This window comes from Rhineura floridana, chromosome 2, assembly GCF_030035675.1.
Source record: "Rhineura floridana isolate rRhiFlo1 chromosome 2, rRhiFlo1.hap2, whole genome shotgun sequence".
Lineage (NCBI taxonomy): Eukaryota > Metazoa > Chordata > Lepidosauria > Squamata > Rhineuridae > Rhineura > Rhineura floridana.
In genome coordinates, this window is record NC_084481.1 from 225,533,335 (window position 1) to 225,555,886 (window position 22,552).

The 22,552-nt window shown below is 42.8% G+C and overlaps 1 protein-coding gene across 1 annotated transcript in view; it reads right to left on the reverse strand.

Moving 5' to 3' along the window:
• The window catches only part of RHOJ (ras homolog family member J), an 82,688-nt gene extending 67,578 nt beyond the window's left edge, over window positions 1–15,110 (reverse strand). Inside the window, exon 1 of the mRNA XM_061612388.1 lies at window positions 14,474–15,110. Within this exon, the coding sequence (XP_061468372.1) occupies window positions 14,474–14,642 (169 nt within the window). The 5' untranslated portion in view covers window positions 14,643–15,110. The remainder of the gene's footprint in view (window positions 1–14,473) is intronic.
• Window positions 15,111–22,552: the final 7,442 nt, after the last annotated feature.

Consider the following 22,552-nt stretch of genomic DNA (forward strand, 5'->3'; position numbering starts at 1 on the left):
AGTTTTGGTTCTCTGTTTCCCATTTCCCCAAAAATTCAGTTATCCACATTTCTGCAGCAGTTTGCAAAATCTTCATTAAAAATCCTGATTATTTTTTCCCAGATTTTTCTCCTAAAGAACACATTTTTATATGCAGTTTTGAGTAATGTACACATTTTTGCAAGCCATTTCTTCTAATATAATGCATTTTTATGAACACTTCTTTATAATATATGCACTTTTGTAAACATGGCTTGTTTGGGGAATTCCACTGCAGAATTTGGAAAACTGTGAATTTCAAAGGATGACTGTTTTTTCGTTATCATATTGCTTCTCCCCCATTCCTACTCAGAAGTATGTGCCACTGAGGTGCATGCAGCTTATCCCCAATAGGTGTACACAGGGATGCAAGCATAGGCTCTTTTGCAACATAATCATTCTTGGCCTTGACAAAAACAGCAAGCTGAGTTGTTAACATGTAACCATTTGCAATGCCGCTCTGGGAGGTATGCAAGCTGGAGAATCTTGTGCTGCCTTCTTCCTCCTGATGAATTAACTGTGGTGCTTATAAATCTCATTGCTCCAGTTTCATAGGAGGTTAGCCACACTTTCCAGAGCAACGCATTAAGGAAATTATCCACTCCCATGACTTCTGCAACCATCTTGTCAGCTTTCAATTATGATGAAACACTTGCCAGTGCGTTAAGGTTTTGTTGTCAGTGTAGAATTTATTCCCCTCACGCAGCAGTTTTGTCTGATGATGGTGACACTAGGGGTGTGCATTGAATTTGGACAAAACCCAGACCATAGGCAGATGCAGCGCTTGTCTAAGCTGAAGTGGTATCCTTCCAAAGTTCTTCGAACCAAAGCAGGGATTTCCAAAGTGATTTGGATGTTTAAAAAATCCTGTAGTCAATGTGTTTGCAATAAAACTATTTCCCCCAAGCTTTCCATATAAGGAAAAAACCAGGGAGGGGAAAGGGGGGGAGGGAGAGCTCTTTCGTGACTGACAGGTTTAGCTTCTAATCAGAGGGGATGAATATACCAGGGCTACCCAATAATAGTGCTTTGGGCAAGGGATGTTGAAGCAATGTATCAGCTTGTTCTTGTTCACTTGAAAGGCTCAGTTCATAAGAACCAAACTCTTGACTAAGAGCTGAATCACTCATGCATATGTATCACTCAATATCTTACCTCTTCATGACTTACCACTCAATGACTCACTGATGAATGTGTGAATGGCTGCCATTTAAGAGTGTTCTGTTTGAGTTGACAGCAGGCCATTTATTTATTTAATTATAAGATAAAATTGTATACTGCTATTTCATTGAAAACATCAAAGAGGATTGTTCGTTGTTATGTACCTTCAAGTTGATTGCGACTTATGGTGACCCTATGAACCAGTGACCTCCAATAGCATCTGTCATGAACCACCCTGTTCAGATTTTGTAAGTTCAGGTCTGTGGCTTCCTTTATGGAATCAACCCATCTCTTGTTTGGCCTTCCTCTTTTTCAACTCCCTTCTGTTTTTCCCAGCATTATTGTCTTTTCTAATGAATCATGTCTTCTCATGATGTGTCCAAAGAATGATAACCTCAGTGTCATCATTTTAGCTTCTAGTGATAGTTCTGATTTGAATTGTTCTGACACCCAATTATTTGTCTTTTTTGTGGTCCATGGTATCTGCAAAGCTGTCCTCCAACACCACATTTCAAATGAGTTGATTTTTTACTTTCACATCCATACATAGAGATCGGGAATACCATGGTCTGAATGATCCTGACTTTGGTGTTCAGTGATACATCTTTGCATTTGTTCTCTCATAGCTAGTTCTCTCATAGCTGCCCTCCCCAGTCCTAGCCTTCTTCTGATTTCTTGACTATTGTCTCCATTTTGGTTAATGACTGTGCCGAGGTATTGATAATCCTTGACAATTTCAATGTCCTTGTTTTCAACTTTAAAGTTACATAAATCTTCTCTTGTCATTACTTTAGTCTTCTTGATGTTCAGCTGTAGTCCTGCTTTTGTGCTTTCCTCTTTCACTTTCATCAGCATTAGTTTCAAACAGTTACTGGTTTCTGCTAGTAGTATGGTATCGTCTGCATATCTTACACACTGGTGGCTGCTGGCTCCATGTCAGTGGGGCAGTGGAATCCGCTCTGGATTTTCGCCTATATTTTCAAGGAGCTGTCCAAGGTGACGAACCAGTTTTGGGAACAGGTTTCAACACTTTGGACAGCTCCTTGAAAGTTCAGACTAAGTTTGGACCTGGAGCATTCCACTGCTCCACTGACACGGAGCCCCCACAGCATTCACACAGAGCTTGGAAAAGTTACTTTTTTGAACTACAACTCCCATCAGCCCCAGCCAGCATGGCCACTGGATTGGGCTGATGGGAGTTGTAGTTCAAAAAAGTAACTTTTCCAAGCTCTGCATTCACATGTGTATCACTCACCCTGATTGGGTGGACTTTGGCCTTGCCAAGCATTCTGATATATTACTGACATTGCACTTGAATGGGAAAAGGGAAGAAAGAAACATCTTGCAAATTAAAAGCTTTCAACGTGAGCTTAAGTTGGGGAGAAAGCAGCAGAAGGTCACAATTGCTGGAGCTACCTCGAAACACATGCTTCTATATTTGATGGGTGGGGCTGGTTGTCTCTGCTGTTTTTCTGTATTTTGGACCTACTAGTAGTTGTTTTGGCCCCCATGTTAGTTGTTTTAGTTTACAGTGATGTTTAAGGCAATGTCCTATCTTTGGATGGGGGAGAAATTTGATTTGATGTGCATTTAAGGCGAATCGACCTAATTCACACTTTCCAAAACAACATGCAAACAAAAACGCATCCTTCAAAATTCATGTTTCTCCAATTTTTGCTGTGCCAGTTCTCAACCCAGGTCATATGTTGAAAAACACTTGTATAAAGGTAAAGCATGCATACAATGCATATATTGGTGAAAATATAAAAATCCAGTCGATTACATTTTGCTTTGGAAAAAATGGGTGTATTAGGCAAAGTTGCATGCAATTTATTTTTGTATTGGGAGAGATTCACACTAAAATGCTGGTGAAGTTTCATGAGGACTTTGTAAGCTGATGTGCAAATGTGGAGAACTAAATTTAAAATCAACAGATTCACCTATCCCTAATCTTATCTAATATTTCTGTTCTGATCTAAAATGTGGAAATAATTTTTAAAAAGGCCAAGAACAATTGTGCAAAAATAATGTATAATAAAGCAAGGAAAGTAAAGCTTTTTGTGACCTATTTTTATTATACATCAATGTTGCTTAATTCCTCTCTCTCTCTCTCTCTCTCTCTCTCTCTCTCACTCTCTGCCAGGTTAACATGCAGGATTTGGTGAGCTGTAACCCTGACATGCACTAGAGAATTCCTAAGGCTACTTTGACACAGCAAAACCTCTGAATAAGATGATGGGTGCTGATTCTGCCTTGCAACAAAAGAGCAACAAACCAAAGCTGTGTGAATGAGGCTCTTGTGCAAGGGCAAACCACATGGTAAGAGCAAAAGCATTGTAAGAGAACTCTGGATAAGTTAAAAAAGAAAAACGAAGATAAAGAAAATAGGACCTTTGGATGGAGATGAATTTGGAAACGAGATAGGAAGCTGCCTTGTACCAAGTCAAGACCATTGATCCATCTGGCTCAGTATTGTCTACACTGACTGGCAGCAGCTTTCCAGGGTTTCAGACCAGGGTCTGTCCCAACCTTATCTGGAGATACCAGGGACTGAACCAGGGACCTTCTGCATGCAAAGCAGATGATCTACCACTGAGCTACAGTCCTTCTCTGATGCATGTTCAGTTGAGTGCCAGACGATTCAGGACAGACAAAAGGTAAATATTCATTAGTTTTCTAAGGCTGCAATCCTAACCATGTCTATTCAGCAGACTGAATGGGTCTTACCAGGGCCAGCTCCAGGCATGCGGGGGCCCTTGGGCATCAGCTTGCCCTGGCCCCCCAGTGGGTGGGTGGGTGTGCGTGCGTGTGGCCCCCCCACTCCGTCCCACGGTCCCCCTACCTTTCTAGCCTTTACCATTGCCCTTAATGAAGATGGCGGCCGCGGTTTCCCTAAGGGGAATGAAGCCTCCGCCGCCATCTTTGTTGATGGCACACGTGCGTGCTACGTGCGCACATCTCTGCCATCAACAAAGATGGCAGCAGCAGCTTCAGTACCTTAGGGAAGCTGTGGCCGCCATCTTCATTAAGGGCAATGCAAAAAAGCTGGCTGACAGGTAAGTGGGGGGCGTGGGGGGGGCGCAGATCGCAGAAGGGGAGCAGAGGGCCAGTGCCCAACCTGGCTGCCCTTTAGAACCGGCCCTGGGTCTTACTCCCTGGTAAGTAGGGATAGGAATGCAGCCTTACAGTGCAGCCCAAACTATGTCTACTCAGTAGTAAGTCCTTTTAATTCAGTGGCATTTACTCCCTGGGAAGTGTGTTAGCATTGTAGCTGGGAGCCACCTTTCTCAAAATTGGCCCAAGCTTGACTTACAGAAATATAAATAAAAATGTACATAAGATGTATTCAAACATGGATTTCCTTAGCATTCTTTTATTATTTTGTTAGTGAAACTCTCCCTCCCCAACAAAACAACTCTGCAAGCACTATATTTTAAACAAAGCATTGACAATAATTAAATCTCTAATAATTAAAAAAAAAACCCTATCATTAATACTTTCCAAAAGCTTAAATACAAATGGTTAAAATGACCTATAGGTACATTTCTATGCTCATTTAAACTTTTAGTATGGTTTTTCACCGTGTATAATTGTGAAATTACTGCTGCAAGGTTTAGCAGTGGCCACTGATCTAGATGTCTTCCAAATGGAAGATTGGTCTATTAGCCAGGATATCTAAACAGAATTACCAGTTGCTGAGAGACCACAGTGGCAAAAGGGTTGTTGCCTTCAGAGGCTTCCTGGAAGCAATGTTGGGTTTAACACTGTGGGAAATCAGACTCTGGTCTCTCATGGACCATCTTCCTGACCTCACAGGGGTCATCTTAATTTTTTATGTTTAGGTGGAGGAGAGGTAAACTATTTCCCTGCTCACAGCTTCTCTTCTCCAAGATTATTATATTTAGGTAATTTATATAACACTCCATGCTTCAAAGAAATCTCTGTGCAATTTACAACATTGTAAAAAATTTCCACAGATAAAGTATGCATTTATTTAAATTCCCTCTGTGAATCGCTTCCCGTAAAATGATTTCACTATGAAAACATCAACAATGAAAACAATTACACAATTTCAATACACACAATCTCTAGGAGGAAGGGCAGGATTAAATTTAATAAATAAATAAATAAAAGTAATAAATATAAAAACAATTATAAACAACTTAAAAACACACACACTTCTGTATGTAAAACCAGTTGAAAACACTTATATGTATATATATATATATATATATATGGAAAACAATTTCACATGTAAAAATTTCAAATCCAACACAGACTGGGATAAAAATCTCCACTTACAAGGCTTGTTGAAAAAGGAAGTCCTTTCATAAGTGCCACCAAAAAAATAATAGAGACTGGGGCTGTCTGATGTGTATGGGGAGGGGGGGAGTTACAAAATACAATAAAAAATCTAGTACAGAAGAATTTGATAAGATATCCTTTTAAAACAGGTGTGGGAAACCTCTGGCCCCCCAGATGTTACTGAACTACAACTCCTGTCATCCTTGGCCATCGTCCATGCTTGCTGGGGCTGATGGGAGTTGTAGTTCAGCAATGTCTGGTGGGTCAAAGATCCCCCACTCGTGTCTTAAAACATCAATATAATCTAAAAGAATGAACATGTGGGGACCATAGTAATTACTAGCAGATCCAGAAATACAACCAGGGTGCTGGAAACAAAACCCTGTGAGGAGAGACTGAAAGAACTGGACATGTTTAGCCTGGACAAGAGAAGACTGAGGGGAGATATGACAGCACTCTTCAAGTACATGAAAGGTTGTCACACAGAGGAGGGCCGGGATCTCTTCTCGATCATCCCAGAGTGCAGGACACAGAATAATGGGCTCAAGTTACAGGAAGCCAGATTTCGGCTGAACGTCAGGAAAAACTTCCAGTTAGAGTGGTGGGGTCTCCAACACTGGAGACATTCAAGAGGCAGCTGGGCAGGCACCTGTCAGACATGCTTTAATTTGGATTCTTGCATTGAGCAGGAGGTTGGACTCAATGGCTTTATAGGCCCCTTCTAACTCTACGATTCTATGATTCTATGAGCCCTTTGTTGTTGTTATGTGCCTTACAATCATGCATTTCTAGGTAGCAGCAGTAACACTCTCCCTTCTGCTGCAGTCTCCCCAACTTAAGCTCACACTAAAAGGTGGGGCAAAATTACACACTCCCCATCCCAGCTGCTCTCTCCTAGCCCACACAGTTCCAAGCTCAGGTCTTACGATCACATGGGGCTAGCTACTTGGAAGGGCATTTGGAGTGGAAAAACCACAGGCAGGAAGAACTGTAGCCACCAGTGGGGTGGCATGGGTTGGGCTCTGTTGCCCTCCTGGCTTCCGAACCCAGTGGATTGCTGCTGCTGACTGAGAGAGGGAGGTGTGAGGTGCAAGGAGCAAGGCTCATGGCAGTGCATGATGGTGGAGCCAGACTGACACTTCTGCTGCTGCATGCCACCTTGTGCTGAACCACCCTCCTGCTATGTTTGGAAGCTGGTGGAGCCACGGAGCCCCACCTGGGCCACCTCACTGGTCATTACTGAGGGAGAGAAACTGTTAAGTGCCTTCTCTCCACCTGCCGTTTTTCAACAACAACAACTAACAATAGCATTCTAGAATCCATATTTGTGCAGGAGTAGCCAACATGGACTCTAAGTCCCATCATCCTGACTATTGGCCACACTGACTGGGGCTGATGGGAACTGTTGTTCAACAAGACCGGGAGGGTCCCAAATTCTCTACCCATATTGTAAAGTCAAGAGCAAGGGTAGCCAGTCTGGTGCACTCCAGAATGTTGCTGGACTCCAGCTCCCAGCAGTGTAGTGGCAAATTCAGAAGTGCAGGGTCTTTTCATGATACACAGCCACCCCCCCCCCTTTTGCTGCTTGGTTGAGAATGAAGTCCTTGTGAATGCTGTCAAGACCCTTCCTGTCAGGATCCCACCTCAGGCGCCACCTGCTAGGATCCCGCCTGTGGTCACCCCCTTGTCACGGTCCCACCTCAGGGTCCTGGTCTTTAAACCATTCTCTCACTGGCTCTAGCACAGATCTCTCAAGATCCCACTGCTAGGCAGCACCACCAGACACTCCCTAAAACAATATTACCTTGAGACTGTGCCTTAGTCTCCTCCTGGCTTATTGATACGTTGTGTCTGGGTGCACTTGCAGGCCACAACCCCCCTGTATCTTTGTGACTATAAAAAATACAGCCCTGGGTTGCTCTGGATACCTGATGATGTTACACTATCTCTTCACCGCTGCCACCATTTATACTGTTTCCCAACCTTGTATATGCCCTGCCCACCCTTCTGGTCTGTGTAAACCCAGCCAAGGATCAGGTGTTAGGTAAACCAAGAAATATTTATTTATATACACAGGGAATAACAAGATTACTTACAGGTATAGTCAACAAGCATGTGGTTTCATAAGATGCGTTACTCTTTATGTGACTAGTCGTCAATAACCTGCCTCACTACCCACCTAATTCAATCCACCTTCCAAAACCCAGAACCAACCAATGAACTCCTAAACCTACCAACCAAAACCAACCAAATGAACTCACTCTCAACTGTCATCCTCTCATTTATACCTTCAGACCCTCAAGAGCTCAGCTAATCATAATACAACACGCATCAACATTCCAACCCATGTACTCCCCCCTCTTACTCAGTCCACTTACCTCATTTACTCTAATAAACCCACACTTACCATATTTACAGTATTATAAATACAGGAGCATCACAAATGCCTTCTTCCACAACAGCAGAAGTCCCTAGGAGCCAATCAGCATGAAAACAGAGAGCGTTAGCTGCTAAAAAGAGTCTTCTCAGTGACTTACTCACCTCCTTTCACCCTGATTGGCTCCAATCAGCAGGAAAGGACAAGGAAGCATGTTAGAAGGCTCTTCTCAGTGGCTAACACACTATCTTTTCATGCTGATTGGCTCATAGGAGGCTGGAGAACTAGGGACCCTGATGGGACCCTGCTCCCAAAAAAGTAAGGGGTCTAAGACCCCCCAAGACCCCGGACAACTACACCCCTGCCAGCTCCCATCATTTCTGGCCTTTGGCCATGCTGGCGAAGGCTGATGGGAGTTGTCAAACAATATCTGGACGGCACCACATGGGCTACCCTTGTATTTTTGTGAAGCATGTCATTTACCCTTCAAAGATACTGATTCACAATTTTTTTAAAAAAGACTCCCTACTAGTTCTTAGAAAATGATATAGACAGTTTTGTAAACTCCCCACCATTTTCAGTCTCTGGGAGAAAGACATGCACGCATTTTATGTACATAACCATAAATAGCGAGGGCAACTTCGGTATCAACAGACCATTTTTATTGTGTTATTTTTGTCACATTCCCCAAAGGACAAACATTTTCTGAGGCTTTATTAATACCCAGAGATTCCCCTGCCTTAATACATCTGCTGCTGTCCAAGGAAGGGGAAAAAATCCAGCATTCTGAGTGCCTATTTTGTGGCTGCTCAATGGCTTTGCCAGGGATTTTAATAGAAAACACGGCCTTCCCTTATTTTTTGTAATGGCAGGAGTTTGGAAAGCTCCTAAAATTAAGTCATCGAGCACCCATCCCTGCTGCTGTGCCCTGGCAGGAGTGATTCAGCCAGTCTGTTGCACAAATCACAGTAAACTTTTCCAATACTGTTCATTTTTACCCTGGACTTTGACCCTTGAGATATGTATCTTTTAAGGCCCACGTTATTCTTCTGATTGGAAACTGTTTTAACTGATTTTAGTATTGTATTTTAATATTGTTGCACCCCATCTTGGAACCTTTTAGTAAAGGGCAGGTAAGAAATTCAATTAATTTGAATCAGGTGATGGAGAACAGTCTCAGTTCCCAAGGTCCAGGAGGCTGCCTCCTCCTCCTCTTCCTCATTATAGGGGGAAAAAGGGTATGAGTCATCAATCTGTTTGTCATCTTTTAAATTAAACTAGGAAAAAGGGGATTGGTGGTGGTGGGGAAGTTTCTTGTGAGATCATGGAAGGATAGCCAATCAGCATTGTGCACTCCTGTTTTCAGATTCAAATGTGCAGAACTGTTCCCCCCTCCCTCAGAGCACAATCCCCCAGATGAATGTGTATGCTTAAACATGTTGGGTCTTCTTTTTTGAGGTTTCAGGACTGTTCATTGTCCTAGGAGGTGGCAGGAAGTTTTTCTTTTTATTTCTTCCCAGACAGCACTTGAAGTGATCAAAGTCTTTGCATCTTGGTCTCTGCAGACTTTGATCAGCTTCTCTAACTCCCTGGGTTTCCTTTGAACCGATGTTGTACTGAGTCACTCTTTGGTTATTATTAGGAAACTCATTGTTTAGTCTTCACAAAGACATTTGTACTATTTTTAGCTATATGACATAGGGCCTCCTCATTGGCTGTAGGGCTGCCAGTTCAAAATAAATAGGAGAACATCAAAACAAACATTAACTACTGATCACAATCAAATGCAATTAAATGAGCTTAAATTCATTGGAATTGATGGGCGTCGGAGTGCTGAACTCTGAGATGCATAGTGTGGCCTCTAGATGCCAACCTGTACACGTTTTCTGCTCACATGAATATTTCAGCCCATGGTGACCACAGAAGGAGCCATGTCCCAGCCATTTGACCCTATGGTGGACCATTATGTGGCTTCATAGAATCACAGAATAGTAGAGTTGGAAGGGGCCTATAAGGCCATCAAGTCCAACCCCCTGCACAATGCAGGAATCCAAATCATCAGCACACACAAGATCCAGCTTTTGCCTTGCCACTGCAAATGCTTATATGGACATAAGAAGAGCCCGGCTGCTGGATCAGGCCAATGGCCCATCTAGTCCAGCATCCTGTTCTTACAGTGGTCAACCAGATGACTATGGGAAGCCTGCAAGCAGAACCTGAGAGCAACAGCACTCTCCCCACTTGCAATTTCAGCAACTGGTATTCAGAGGAATATTACCTCCAACATTGGAGAAAGAACACAACCATCATGACTAGCAGCCATTGATAGCCGTATCTTCTGTGAATTTGTCTAATCCTCTTTTAAAGGCATCCAAGTTGGTGGCCATCACTGCATCTTGCGGGAGGGAATTCCATAGCTTAGCCATGTGCTGTATGAAAAAGTGCTTTCTTTTGTCTGTCCTAAATCCTCTAGCATTCATTTTCATTGGATAACCCCCAGCTGGGTTCTACTTGTATTACTATAAGAGAGTGGAGCAAATGTCTCTCTGTCCACTTACTCCACACCATGCATAATTTTATGCACCTCCATCATGTCCCCACTTACTTGCCTTTCCCCCCTAAACCCACATCTTTATCTGAACCCAAACATGGTAACCTTTCCTCATAGGGGAGCTTCCCCTTCATCATTTTGGCTGCCTTTTTGGAACCTTTTCTAGCTTTACAATATCCTTTTTCAGGTGACGCCACCAGCATTGTACACAGGTTTTGAAAAGCGAAGGGCAGGTTTGCACAGCATCCTGGCGTGCAGAACATCAAATGTGATGCAGGATGCACATGTTTATATTCTTAAGTCTATGTACATAATGAGTGGCACATCAAGCCGATGCATAAAGATGCAGACAACATGTTCTGTGCCACATTCCACACATGACGTGGGAAGAGTACTTATGTAATGCCCACATGCCAGAATGCAATGTAAATTGGCCCTAACTGTGCAGCGACATGCCAAATGCTGACTCAGGCTGGCAAGATGCTCAAGGACCGGCTCACAGCTGGGAGCCAAAACAGGCAAGACTTTTTCCTATGTACTTCACGCTCTGAAATGGCCATGTGAAAATGCCCTTATTGATTTCTATGGGATTTCTATACAATCACAATATTGCAGCTGCTATTTCCCCACCACCACCACTATAAATGAAATCCCACAATGGCTTCAGAACCAGGAATTCACTGCTTTCAGCCTTTGCAGTCACAAGATTCTCTCTTCTCTCTCTTTCCCCTTCTATGATAATTTAATTAATTAATTAATTAATTAATATATATATATATACCACTTAATGCCAAAACAGGCTTCCTAAGTAGTTTATAGAAACCAGTTGCACAAACATTAATATATAAACACCCATAATTAAAATAAACAATAATACAATCCCATTAAAAAACATCCATGATTCAAATATGCAGTATAACAATCCCATTAAAACAACACAGCATTTACAATGGGACACTCAGGTAGAGAGATCAGCCACAGATCTATAGTATTCTACAGTCTATACAGATAGTCCAGGGGTGGGGAAATCTCTGGCCTGCAGGCTATATTTGGTACGCCAAACCTCCCCATTTGGTGCACAAGCCATTTTCCCTACGCCATAGCCACCTGTCCCATACTTGATGTTCTATGTGACATCCAGTGTGGGGCAGGTAGAGATGTGGCTGGTAGAGACGTAGTCCATCAGCTACTTGCATGCAATTTTGCCTAATATACACACTTTTGCAAAGCAATATTCCGTAACACAATGCATTTCCATATGTCCTTGTCACTAATCTATGCATTTTGATGTAAACATTCCCGTATTATATGCATTTTTGAACGAATGGCTGTGTTTTGGTACGCAACAACCAAACCCTACCTCACAACAACCCTGTGAGGTAGGTTAGGCTAAGAGATAATGACTGTGCCACAGACACTCATTGACCCCCGTGGCTGATGAGGGATCTAAACTTGGATGGCCATATGCCCTTTTCCAGCCTGAGTCTAGTTTAAAGAACCCCAAGAAGGGAGTGCATGATGGGCTTTGAAGTTGCCCGTGAACAGCTAGCACCATCTGGACAATAGACTGAGCAGGCACACAGGTCACCTGACCACAGCCTTTCCCATTAGGGTGAGATGCATTTCTATTTAAATTATAGTAATTATTTCAACATTTGCATCTCTCTATATAAATTAGCATATGCAAATTTATACCCATCTGTTTGGCGATGCGTAAATAGCCACCCTAATTTAAACCCAGTTCTAACAGGTCCTAGTTCAACACTCTTAACTCCTCCACCATGCCAGGTCTATATTTAATATCAAAAGCATCATCGTCTGAAAAATGCAAAAGTTTGGAATGCTCCAGACTCTGATTCCAATCCATTAATAATAATAAAAAAATCATTTGGAAAGACTATTGAAACAGTGCTGCAAGAAGAATCTCTAGCTCCCCCCTAAAACTTATTTTGGAGGAAATATCTGACTCTTGCGATGTATGACTCATTTACCACAAGGGAGAGAGAAACGACGAGTTTGACAAAGAATGCAAGTGTGTTTTAGATTTAAGATGCCTGAAGTGTACAAACTGAAACTGTTTCAGGAAGCCAACAAAAAAAAAAAAAGGGAAAAAAACACCCAACCCAACCAGCATTGAGCTGCCTCTGACTTGTGGGGTAAATTGGTGTGCTTTGAATTTCAAACTCATTTGCTTTGATCTCTTGTTGGAGAAAGTGGTGTAGTGGGAAGGGCCATCAGAGACAAAGGGATACAATTTCCCAGATTAAATTCTTTTCTACCTTTTTACGAGAGGTGAACAGGACTCGCGCTCAGGCAGCGTGTAAAAACATTCCTACTGGGAGTCACCCAAGCCTAGGCATGGGCGAACCAGTCGATTTTGGTTTCTCTACCAGTTCTCCAGATTTCCACATCAGTTTGTGACTTTAAAAAAAACAGTCCTCATGAAAATTCATCAGGATGTTTGTGTGAATTTTTCAAAGTACATTTGTATGCAATTTTGTCTGATATGCATATTTTTGCAAAGCAATTTTCCCCAGTATAATGCATTTTTGTATGTTATTTTTACAAATGTATGCACTTTTAATGCAACTTTACCCCAGTATATATATGTTTGTATGCATTATTTGGCTGGACATCTAAATTGTAAAATTCAGAGAAGTGCCAGTTTGGAAGGATGGCTGTGTTTCAGTTTACTTGTTGTTCTGTAAAATGCAATTTAGGTAGCTTCACTTGCAAATGCAAACTGAATCAAATTTCTACCCCATCCCTGCCCAGGCCTTGTTCTCAGTGAAATGCCAAACCTGTGTCTGGACTGTTTCACTGCAACTGGATATCCCTCACTACCTACTATTTTGCCACCTATATCAGACCTCTAGAGAGAGATTCCTGGGACAGATTTTGACAGCTTTACAGGGTGAGACTCCTTATGTGAAACTTTCTTGGTTACTTTCAGATTGCGACCCGTATGTTACATATAAAACAGCAAAACACATTCGGGCAAATACCTTGAACGCAATCGCAGTGGATTGTACAGGGGACTCGTTAAATTGAATTTGTTTGTACTTTGTTTTTGTATATATATATATTCTTTCGGGTTGTGATGGCTTTTAGTCAAATACAATAAAATGATGATGAGTGAGTGTTTCATTGCAACTGGGATCTCACATGGCTAAATTCTCCTCCATAGCAAAAAAATAAATCAATCCCTGCATATAGAAAGCTAGCACATGAAGGGTTTCAGGCTTGAAGATAAATTTGGCTTGGTGTTCATTCATTCAAACAATGGCTTGGTGTTCATTCAGAAGCACAGTCAGCCTTGTTGGGAGAGAATTGATGTGTGTGTGTATGTGTGTGCACGCACATGTGTACATGGGTGTGGCACTCTATCCTGGATTCAGTAAACAGACGCATGGGCTGATAGCCCAATTAGAACACTTATTTGGCTAAGATGGGGAGGAGCTTCAATCTCCCCAGCAACCATCCTCCACAGATGGGCACAGCGGCCTCATATTTTGGGCACCAGTACTGTGCTGAAGTATTCTCATCAAATACAGAGGTTCCCGTATTTTCAAACTACAAGATGGAAGCTCCAAACATGAAATACAGAAAACAATCAAGTAATGGAAATGGTGGGTAAACAGATCCATAAAATCCACAACATGCAATTATTATAGAGAATGAGAAAATAAACAGAGGAGTTGGATTCGAGGTTGCATAACTTCTGGTGTGGAGTCCTGTCTCCCCTGTGCAAAAGTGCTCTCTGTGTGTAGTAAAATGAACTCATTGGGGGAATAGATTTAGCTGTGATCCACATTTCCTGCATGCAAGACAACTTTGCAAAGGGGAGGTTACAAAATGAAGACACCACCCACCCATCACCATCAGCCGTCCCAATTGGTGCAGCCCACAATTCTGCCGCTAGGGTTTACCTTCTCCTCCTTTGTAACACAAAGATCTGCTTTGACAAATTTGCTCTGGCGACAGTGGGACTGTGGTGGCAAAACAGATTATGTGCACATTTGCAGAAACGATATGCTTTTGAAAGCCGAGTGTGTTCTTACCTGCATAGTGGTCAAATACCGTAGGCACGTATTCTTCCGGGAAAGCATCATTGGCATAGCTCATCAGCAAACACGTCTTGCCAACAGCTCCATCACCAACCACGACACACTTCAGCATCTTCTTCATGCTGCAGTCAGAGTTGCTGGGCTCTCCCTCCTTGCTGTTCATCCTTGCGGCTTCTGTTTTCCTGTCCCCTTCCCCACACTTTCAGGGGCGCATTGGAAACAGCAGGAACCCCTCCAAAAGTTGTGCGCCGTCCTTCCTGAGTTCGGCTTTGTTGTCAGTTTTTGTTTTTAAAGGAAAGTAGTGGACGTTCACGAAATCATAGCTTTGAATCCCAGGCTGCTCCAGCCCGATCCTTTCTAGTCGAAAAGAGAGACATGGGGAGAGAATAAATAGACAATGGACACGCGTGTTGTTAGCTCGCGTCAGGAAATCTTCATCTTAGATGCAGTCTTTGGTATTTCGCACGGCTTAAAAATAGCAGCAGTCCGAGGACTTGAGTGCCTGCTCTCCTTCGCCGCTTTGGCCTGAAAAATCTGGGATTCGTGCTAAATCCACCCCATTGGCCATTGCATTCCCAAAAGGAGAGGGGAAGCTGGAGGGGTTTAATGGATGGTTTTTATTTTCATGCGGCCCCTTTATTTTCTCCAGCTTGCTGTACGTCAGGAAATCATGGGTTTCCTGCTGAATTCCATATTAGGATCAGAGGGGCTCGTGAAGGGCTGCAAACAATAGGAGCTCTGTGTGTGTTTGTATTTTACAGGAACTCTGCCAGGACGTGGAGGAAGAAAAACACTAGAGGTCTCAGTGCAGGCTGAAGTTCATAGGCTTCCTGCTCCATAAGGCTGGCCTGAACGCTGCTGCTGCAAAGATCCTGAGGAGCGGTGTTGCAAAAAGGCATTTATCTACCTTTGGCAGGCTCTCAGCTCTGTGCCTCCTTCCTAGGAGCTAGCAGCAGGCAAGGAATGTAAAAGGATCACCTGGGATCACCTATATAACAGCTATAGAGACGGCAACAGATCCAGCAGCACTGACTAAGAGGGAGAACGTTTGGATATACTCTCAGGATGCATTGGCACTCCACAGCCTTCACCTGGTTCACCTATGTGTACCTCATGGAGACAACCACTTTCAAAAGCACTAGGACAGACAGAACATATTACATCAAACGACCATCACCTGCAGGTCGTGCAATATTATTTATGTCATTGAATGCAATAAACCAGGGTGTCATATCCAATACGTAGGAAAAACTACAACTGACCTATGCACATGCTTGAGAAACCACACATTGGCAATCTTGACTAAAAAAGTGGAGCATTTTAACACTGTTAGACTTATCTATAACAGTTATAGAGATGCCAACAGATCCAACAGCATTGACTAAGGAGAACATTTGGATATACCCTGAGGATGTGTTGGCACTCCACGGCCCTCACCTGGAGGACAGTACAAACATCGCTTAGCTCCTGCAAATGAAGTCCCTCTGAGCATTCCATCCTCAAAGCTCTATAACTGCCACATCTGTAGCAGCGTATGTTAGCAGCTGAGGAAGGCTGAAGCCAAAACATTTTGGTAGTACAATACAAACCTCTGTTTTGTTAATCACAATTATGTGTATATATTTTTAGGTGATTAATGGAATCCTTACAGGGATCCAGAGCAAGCTTGGGTGAAGTTCTGTTTGTTGCTTTCAAAACTCTCTCTCTCTCTCTCTCTCTCTCTCTCTCTCTCTCTCTCTCTCTGTGTGTGTGTGTGTGTGTGTGTGTGTGTGTGTGTGTGTGAGAGAGAGAGAGAGAGAGAGAGAGAGAGAGAGAGAGAGAGAGAGAGAACAATTACCCTTGGATTGGTAATCATGCCTGTGAGGTGTGACTGATAACATGTGGGATAAAGTTAAGAATCATTGTGTTCCTTTAAGGGCACTGCTGCTGACATTTCAAGTCAGATAGACTCCTTCTGCTCAGATGCCAGGGTGCTAATAACTGCTGCCCATAAGAATTAGCTGGCTAGATGTCACATGCCTGGTTTCCTCCTTCTCCCTACAAGAGACATTTATTGCGTGAATGCGCTTTACTGTGTTATGCTGCAGGCTTGGAGTCAAGAAGAAGCTGCCACAGTGCCCTCATCAGCTGCTGAACAAACTGGCTTTTTATCAACTCTCTTGAAACCATGGTGTAGTTCAGCCTTTCCAACCTTTGAGTCCTCAGATGTTGGTGGACTACAGTCTCTATAATTCCTGACCATTGGCCATGCTGGCTGGGGCTGATGGGAGTTGTAGTCCAGCAACATCTAAGGATCCAAAGGTTAGGAAAGGCTGGTGTAGTTGTTAGGGCACTTGCACTAGGCCCTGGGTTCAAATTGCCACTTGGCCATGAAGCTCACTGGATGACTTTGGGCCAGTCACTGTCTTTCTGCCTAACCCACCTCACAGGGTTGTTGTCGGGGCCGGCACCAGCCATGCTGGGGCCCTTGGGCACCAGCTTGTGCCTACCTGTCTCTCACAGGAAGGGAGCTTCTTCTACGTGCCTGTTCGCTGTCTCTGTCTCTCCGGTCTTTTGCGGAGGCACGGGCTGCTACGCCCGGGCATCACTGCCATCAACCAAGATGGCGGTGGAGGCTTCAACCTCTTAAGGAAATCTCAGCCGCCATCTTGGTTAACGGCAGTCCTGCACATGCAGCTGCAAAAAATAGAAGAGATGGGTAGGTGGCGCCAGCGAACGGGTGGGCGGAAGAAGCTCCCTCCCCGCGATCTGTGGCAGCTACTCTGCTGTGGATCGTGGAAACGGAGTGCTACTCCTCTTCCACCCTATCGAGAGGCCCCTCAGGGGCCTCTGTGGCTCCAGGGGCCCTTGGCCAGGGCCTGACCTGGCCGCCCTTTAGGACTGGTCCTGGTTGTTGTGAAGATAAAATAGGGAGAAGGAGAATAGTAATGATAGTTTCATAGGCAAACCCCAAAATGCACCAGCATTTTAGTGCTTATCTCTCATTACATACAGTATTTTAATGCCATTTTGCCTAATACAAACATATTTGCAAGGCACTTTCCCCTGAAACAATGCATTGTTGCATGTTATTTTCTCTACTGTATGATTTTTTAAGGCACACTTTACCCTAGCATCTGCATTTTTGTACATATTGATTGGCTGGAGACTTGCACTGCAAAATCTGGAGAAGTGCGACTTTTGAAAGATTGCTGGGTTTCAGTTAAAATATTGTTTAGGAAAGAATTAAGTCGGTTTGCCTTCAAGTACAAAAGGCATTGAATTTCTCCCCCATGCCTATCTGTAGCACAAAGGAAGCACAGAGGGACAGCCCTCTTCCCCTGTCTTTCAAAACATGTTGGTGAAGGCTGGTCCATTAGGGCAAATGGGGCCCTTCCCCGCCAACCTCTGTCTGCGCTCAGCCAGCCCTCACCTGCCTGCCTTCCTACTTACAACCAGCCCAGGGGGTGGCACTGCCTATCGTGACAGCAGAACTCAGCAGGGAGGAGGCTGGGCTCTGCGTCTCATTGGCTCTGGCTCCACTTCCTGTTGATCCACCTGCCTTCCGCCCCACCAGTCCCAACGGAGACCAACCACCATGGAACTACATGTCGTGGTTCTTTAGGGCCATCTGTGTTTCTGATCAGCTTACTGGTTCTGCACTGATATAGCTCCCTCTAACAGCAAACTCTGTGCCGCCGTGCCGACGCCAGCGAAGCCAAAACAAGGGCACTGAGAAATAAGGACGAGGCGTGCTCCCGTGAATTTGGAGGGATGCAGAAGCACACGGCAACTTTTTAAATCTTTTAAAAAGCTGGCAGCCCTGGGGGGAGGGGGGAGGCCAGTGAGGACTGAGCATGTTCAGTGGTCTTCAGGAATGCCGAGAGTCAATGGGGAGGGAGAGCTTGAAATGGCTTGCTGGAGCCCCAAACAGAGGACTAAATGGCGAGTTGGCTGGCTGGAGTGCTCTGGTTAGAAGGTGAGGATATACAGCCACATACTTTGTTTTGCGGGTCTCACCTGTGGACCCTCCAGACGTTGCTGGAATACAACTTCCATCGCCCCCGACTCTTGCCATGCTGGCTGGGGCCAATGGGACTTGGAGTCCAACATTATCTGGAGGGCTGCAAGTTCCCCACCCCTGTTATAAATAGTTAAATGGGCCTGAAAGGGATGCATACCAAAAGCACAGCTCCCATTAATAAAAGTGTGTGCGTGTGTGAATATTTGACCTGTGCTAACAATGTTGCTATAATTATAGCTATTGAGCCAGTCAGAAAATAGCTCCAACAAATGGCCTTTAAATACACTGCTTTTCTGCAATTTAATCTTGGCTATATATCCAAGCTTGAGCCTTTGAGCTTTGCTGTTAACCCACAAAGAAATATCTGTGCCTTCCCCTTCAACTGGAATCTGAAATGCCCCCCTCCCCACATCAAATCTTAAAGTCAAAGCTGACTGGGATGTGCTGTGTGGCACTAGCTTCCCAGTGTGAGGTGACACCCCCCTCTGTACCAGTCTCTTTTCCTCCCTCCATATTTTGAAGAGGGGTTTTTTTGGGGGGGGGGCTCACCTAAAATAAGCAATTCCTGTGGTGCTAGTAGGGATCTTGGACAGCAGTAGGACCCTCACCCAAATGACAGTTCCCAGGAGTCTTTGGAGAAAAGCCACATGGTAATTAAACTGGTGGAAGTCTATGATTGAGCTGTGCCATTATCAAAGGTGCTATGGACTTTGAAGAAGCATGATCATCCCCTTGATCATTCTGGTTGCCCTCTTCTGAACCTTTTCCAACTCTATAATATCCTTTTTGAGATGAGGCGACCAGAACTGTACACAGTATTCCAAATGAGGCCGTACCATAGATTTATACAACGGCATTATGATATCGGCTGTTTTATTTTCAATGCCTTTCCTAATTATCCCTAGCATGGAATTTGCCTTTTTCACAGCTGCTGCACACTGGGTCGACATTTTCATCGTGCTGTCCACTACAACCCCAAGGTCTCTCTCCTGGTCGGTCACCGCCAGTTCAGACCCCATGAGCGCATATGTGAAATTAAGATTTTTTGCTCCAATATGCATAATTTTACACTTGTTTATATTGAATTGCATTTGCCATTTTTCCACCCATTCACTCAGTTTGGAGAGGTCTTTTTGGAGCTCTTCGCAATCCCTTTTTGTTTTAACAACCCTGAACAATTTAGTGTCATCAGCAAACTTGGCCACTTCACTGCTCACTCCTAATTCTAGGTCCTTAATGAACAAGTTGAAAAGTACAGGTCCCAATACCGATCCTTGAGGGACTCCACTTTCTACAGCCCTCCATTGGGAGAACTGTCCGTTTATTCCTACTCTCTGCTTTCTGCTTCTTAACCAATTCCTTATCCACAAGAGGACCTCTGCTCTTATTCCATGACTGCTAAGCTTCCTCAGAAGTCTTTGGTGAGGTACCTTCTCAAGTACCTGGACAAGCTACCTGCTAATCACCTGGCCTCGTAATGACAGCAGGTGATTGACAGGTTGGTTGACCCACCCATCTGCCAACGTTGACCCATGGAGGGGGGTGGGGACACATAACAATCTGGCCTGCCGGGCCAAAAAGGTTCCCCACTCATGCCTTAAGTAAAGTTGTCCCAAGCTTGATATTTCTGGGCAAGGTTCTAGAGCGCGTGGTCGCTCACCAACTCCAGGCCCTCTTGGATGAAACTGATTATCTGGATCCATTTCAATCCGGCTTTCGGACGGGGTTTGGTACAGAAACAGCCTTGGTCGCCCTGTATGATGACCTCTGTCGGGAGAAAGACGGAGGGAGTGTAACTCTGTTGGTTCTCCTTGATCTCTCGGCGGCTTTTGATACCATCGACCATGGTATCCTTCTGGGACGTCTTGTGGATTTAGGAGTTGGAGGCACTGCTTGGCAGTGGCTGTGCTCCTATCTTGAGAATCGTCTCCAGAAGGTGATGCTTGGGGAACATTACTCGAGTCCCTGGATGCTCCAATATGGGGTCCCGCGGGGCTCAGTTCTGTCTCCCATGCTTTTTAATATCTATATGAAGCCGCTGGGTGAGGTCATCAGGAGTTTTGGAGTGCGTTTCCAGCAATATGCTGATGATACGCAGCTCTATTTCTCTCTCTCTCTCTTTTTTTTACAATAATTTTTATTCAAATTTTCATAAAACAGACAAAACAAAATCAAAAAACATAACACAATAAAAATAAAATTAAAAATTTGACTTCCGATTTGTCACAGATCAGCTATAAATATATAATATATATCAAACCTGTCCCTTAATACATACAAAATCACTTTTCTCCATAGTCTATCTTAATTAATCATCAAATCCCATTGTCATCATTTCATTTTTATCTTTTGACAAAAAGTCTAAGAGAGGCTTCCATTCCTTAAGAAATGTATCTGTCGATTTTTCTCTAAGTAAACATGTCAATTTATCCATCTCTGCTAAGTCCATTAATTTCAATAGCCATTCTTCCGTTGTTGGTGTTGATTCCATTTTCCACTTTTGTGCATATAATAATCTTGCTGCCGTAATCATATATAATATTATTCTTCCATATTTCTTTTCTATTTGTTTATCCATAAAACCCAATAAAAAAAATTCTGGTTTTGACTGAATATTTCTCTTTAGAATTTTTTGCATCATCCTACCTATCTGTGCCCAAAATAATTTTGCCTGTTTACACAACCACCACATATGATAAAATGATCCTTCTTGTTGTTTACATTTCCAACAAACATTAGAAACATTACTATACATTTTTGACAACTTTTCCGGAGTCATGTACCAACGATACATCATTTTATAGAAATTTTCTTTAAGATTATAGCATAATGTAAATCTCAAGCCTTTTTTCCACATATTTTCCCATTGATCCATTTGTATATTATAACCAAAATTTTTTGCCCACTTTACCATACATTCTTTTACTTGTTCTTCTTCCATATCCATTTTCAGCAAGAGTTTATACATTTTCGCAATTATATTTTCATCATTTGTACACAAACCTATTTCAAAATCAGATTTACTTATTTCAAACCCAGACATTTTCTTGTCCATTTTATATCTCTCTAACAATTGTAAATAGGCAAACCATTGAGAACTATATCCTTCCTTTATCAGTTGTTCTCTCTCTTTCATTATATATTCTCCATATACATTTTCTAAAAGTTCTTGATAAGTTAACCATTTCTCTTTTCCAGCCATTTCTCTTCTATAAAATGCTTCTTGACTTGAGACACATAATGGTATTTTCAAGTAAAACCTTGGTTTATATCTATTCCATATTTTCAACAGAGGACGTCTTATAAAATGATTATTAAAATCCACATTAACTTTTACTTTATCATACCATAAATATCCATGCCATCCCCATTTCAGGTTATGGCCCTCCAAATCCAATAGTCTTTTATTCCTCAATAATAACCATTCCTTTATCCAGACTAAACAGTAGGCAGCATAATAAAGTCTCAAATTTGGTAATCCCAGTCCTCCTCTTTCTTTGGCGTCTTGTAATAATTTAAATTTAACTCTTGGTTTTTTTCCCTGCCAAACAAATTTAGAAATATCTTTTTGCCATTGTTTAAAAGGTAAATCAGAGGATATTACAGGTATTGTTTGAAACAAAAACATCATTCTCGGCAATACATTCATTTTTATCACGGATATTCTGCCCATTAATGACAATTGTAATTTATCCCATTTTAGCAAGTCTTTCTTAATCTCTGTCCATAGTTTTTCATAATTATTATGAAACAACTTTGAATTTTTATTTGTCATAATAATACCTAAATATTTCAACTTTTCCTCTATTTTAAAATCTGTCTTGTCCATCAACTCTTTTTGTTCCCTTGAAGATAAATTTTTCACCAACATGTTTGTTTTTTGATTGTTGATCTTAAATCCTGCTAACGGTCCAAATTCTTTTAATTTGTCCATCAAAACATTAATTCCTTCCAAAGGGTTTTCTAATACAATTATCAAATCATCAGCAAATGCTCTCAATTTATATTCCTCTTTTTTCATCTTTATTCCCGAAATCCTTTTATCTTGCCTTATATCTCTAAGCAGCACT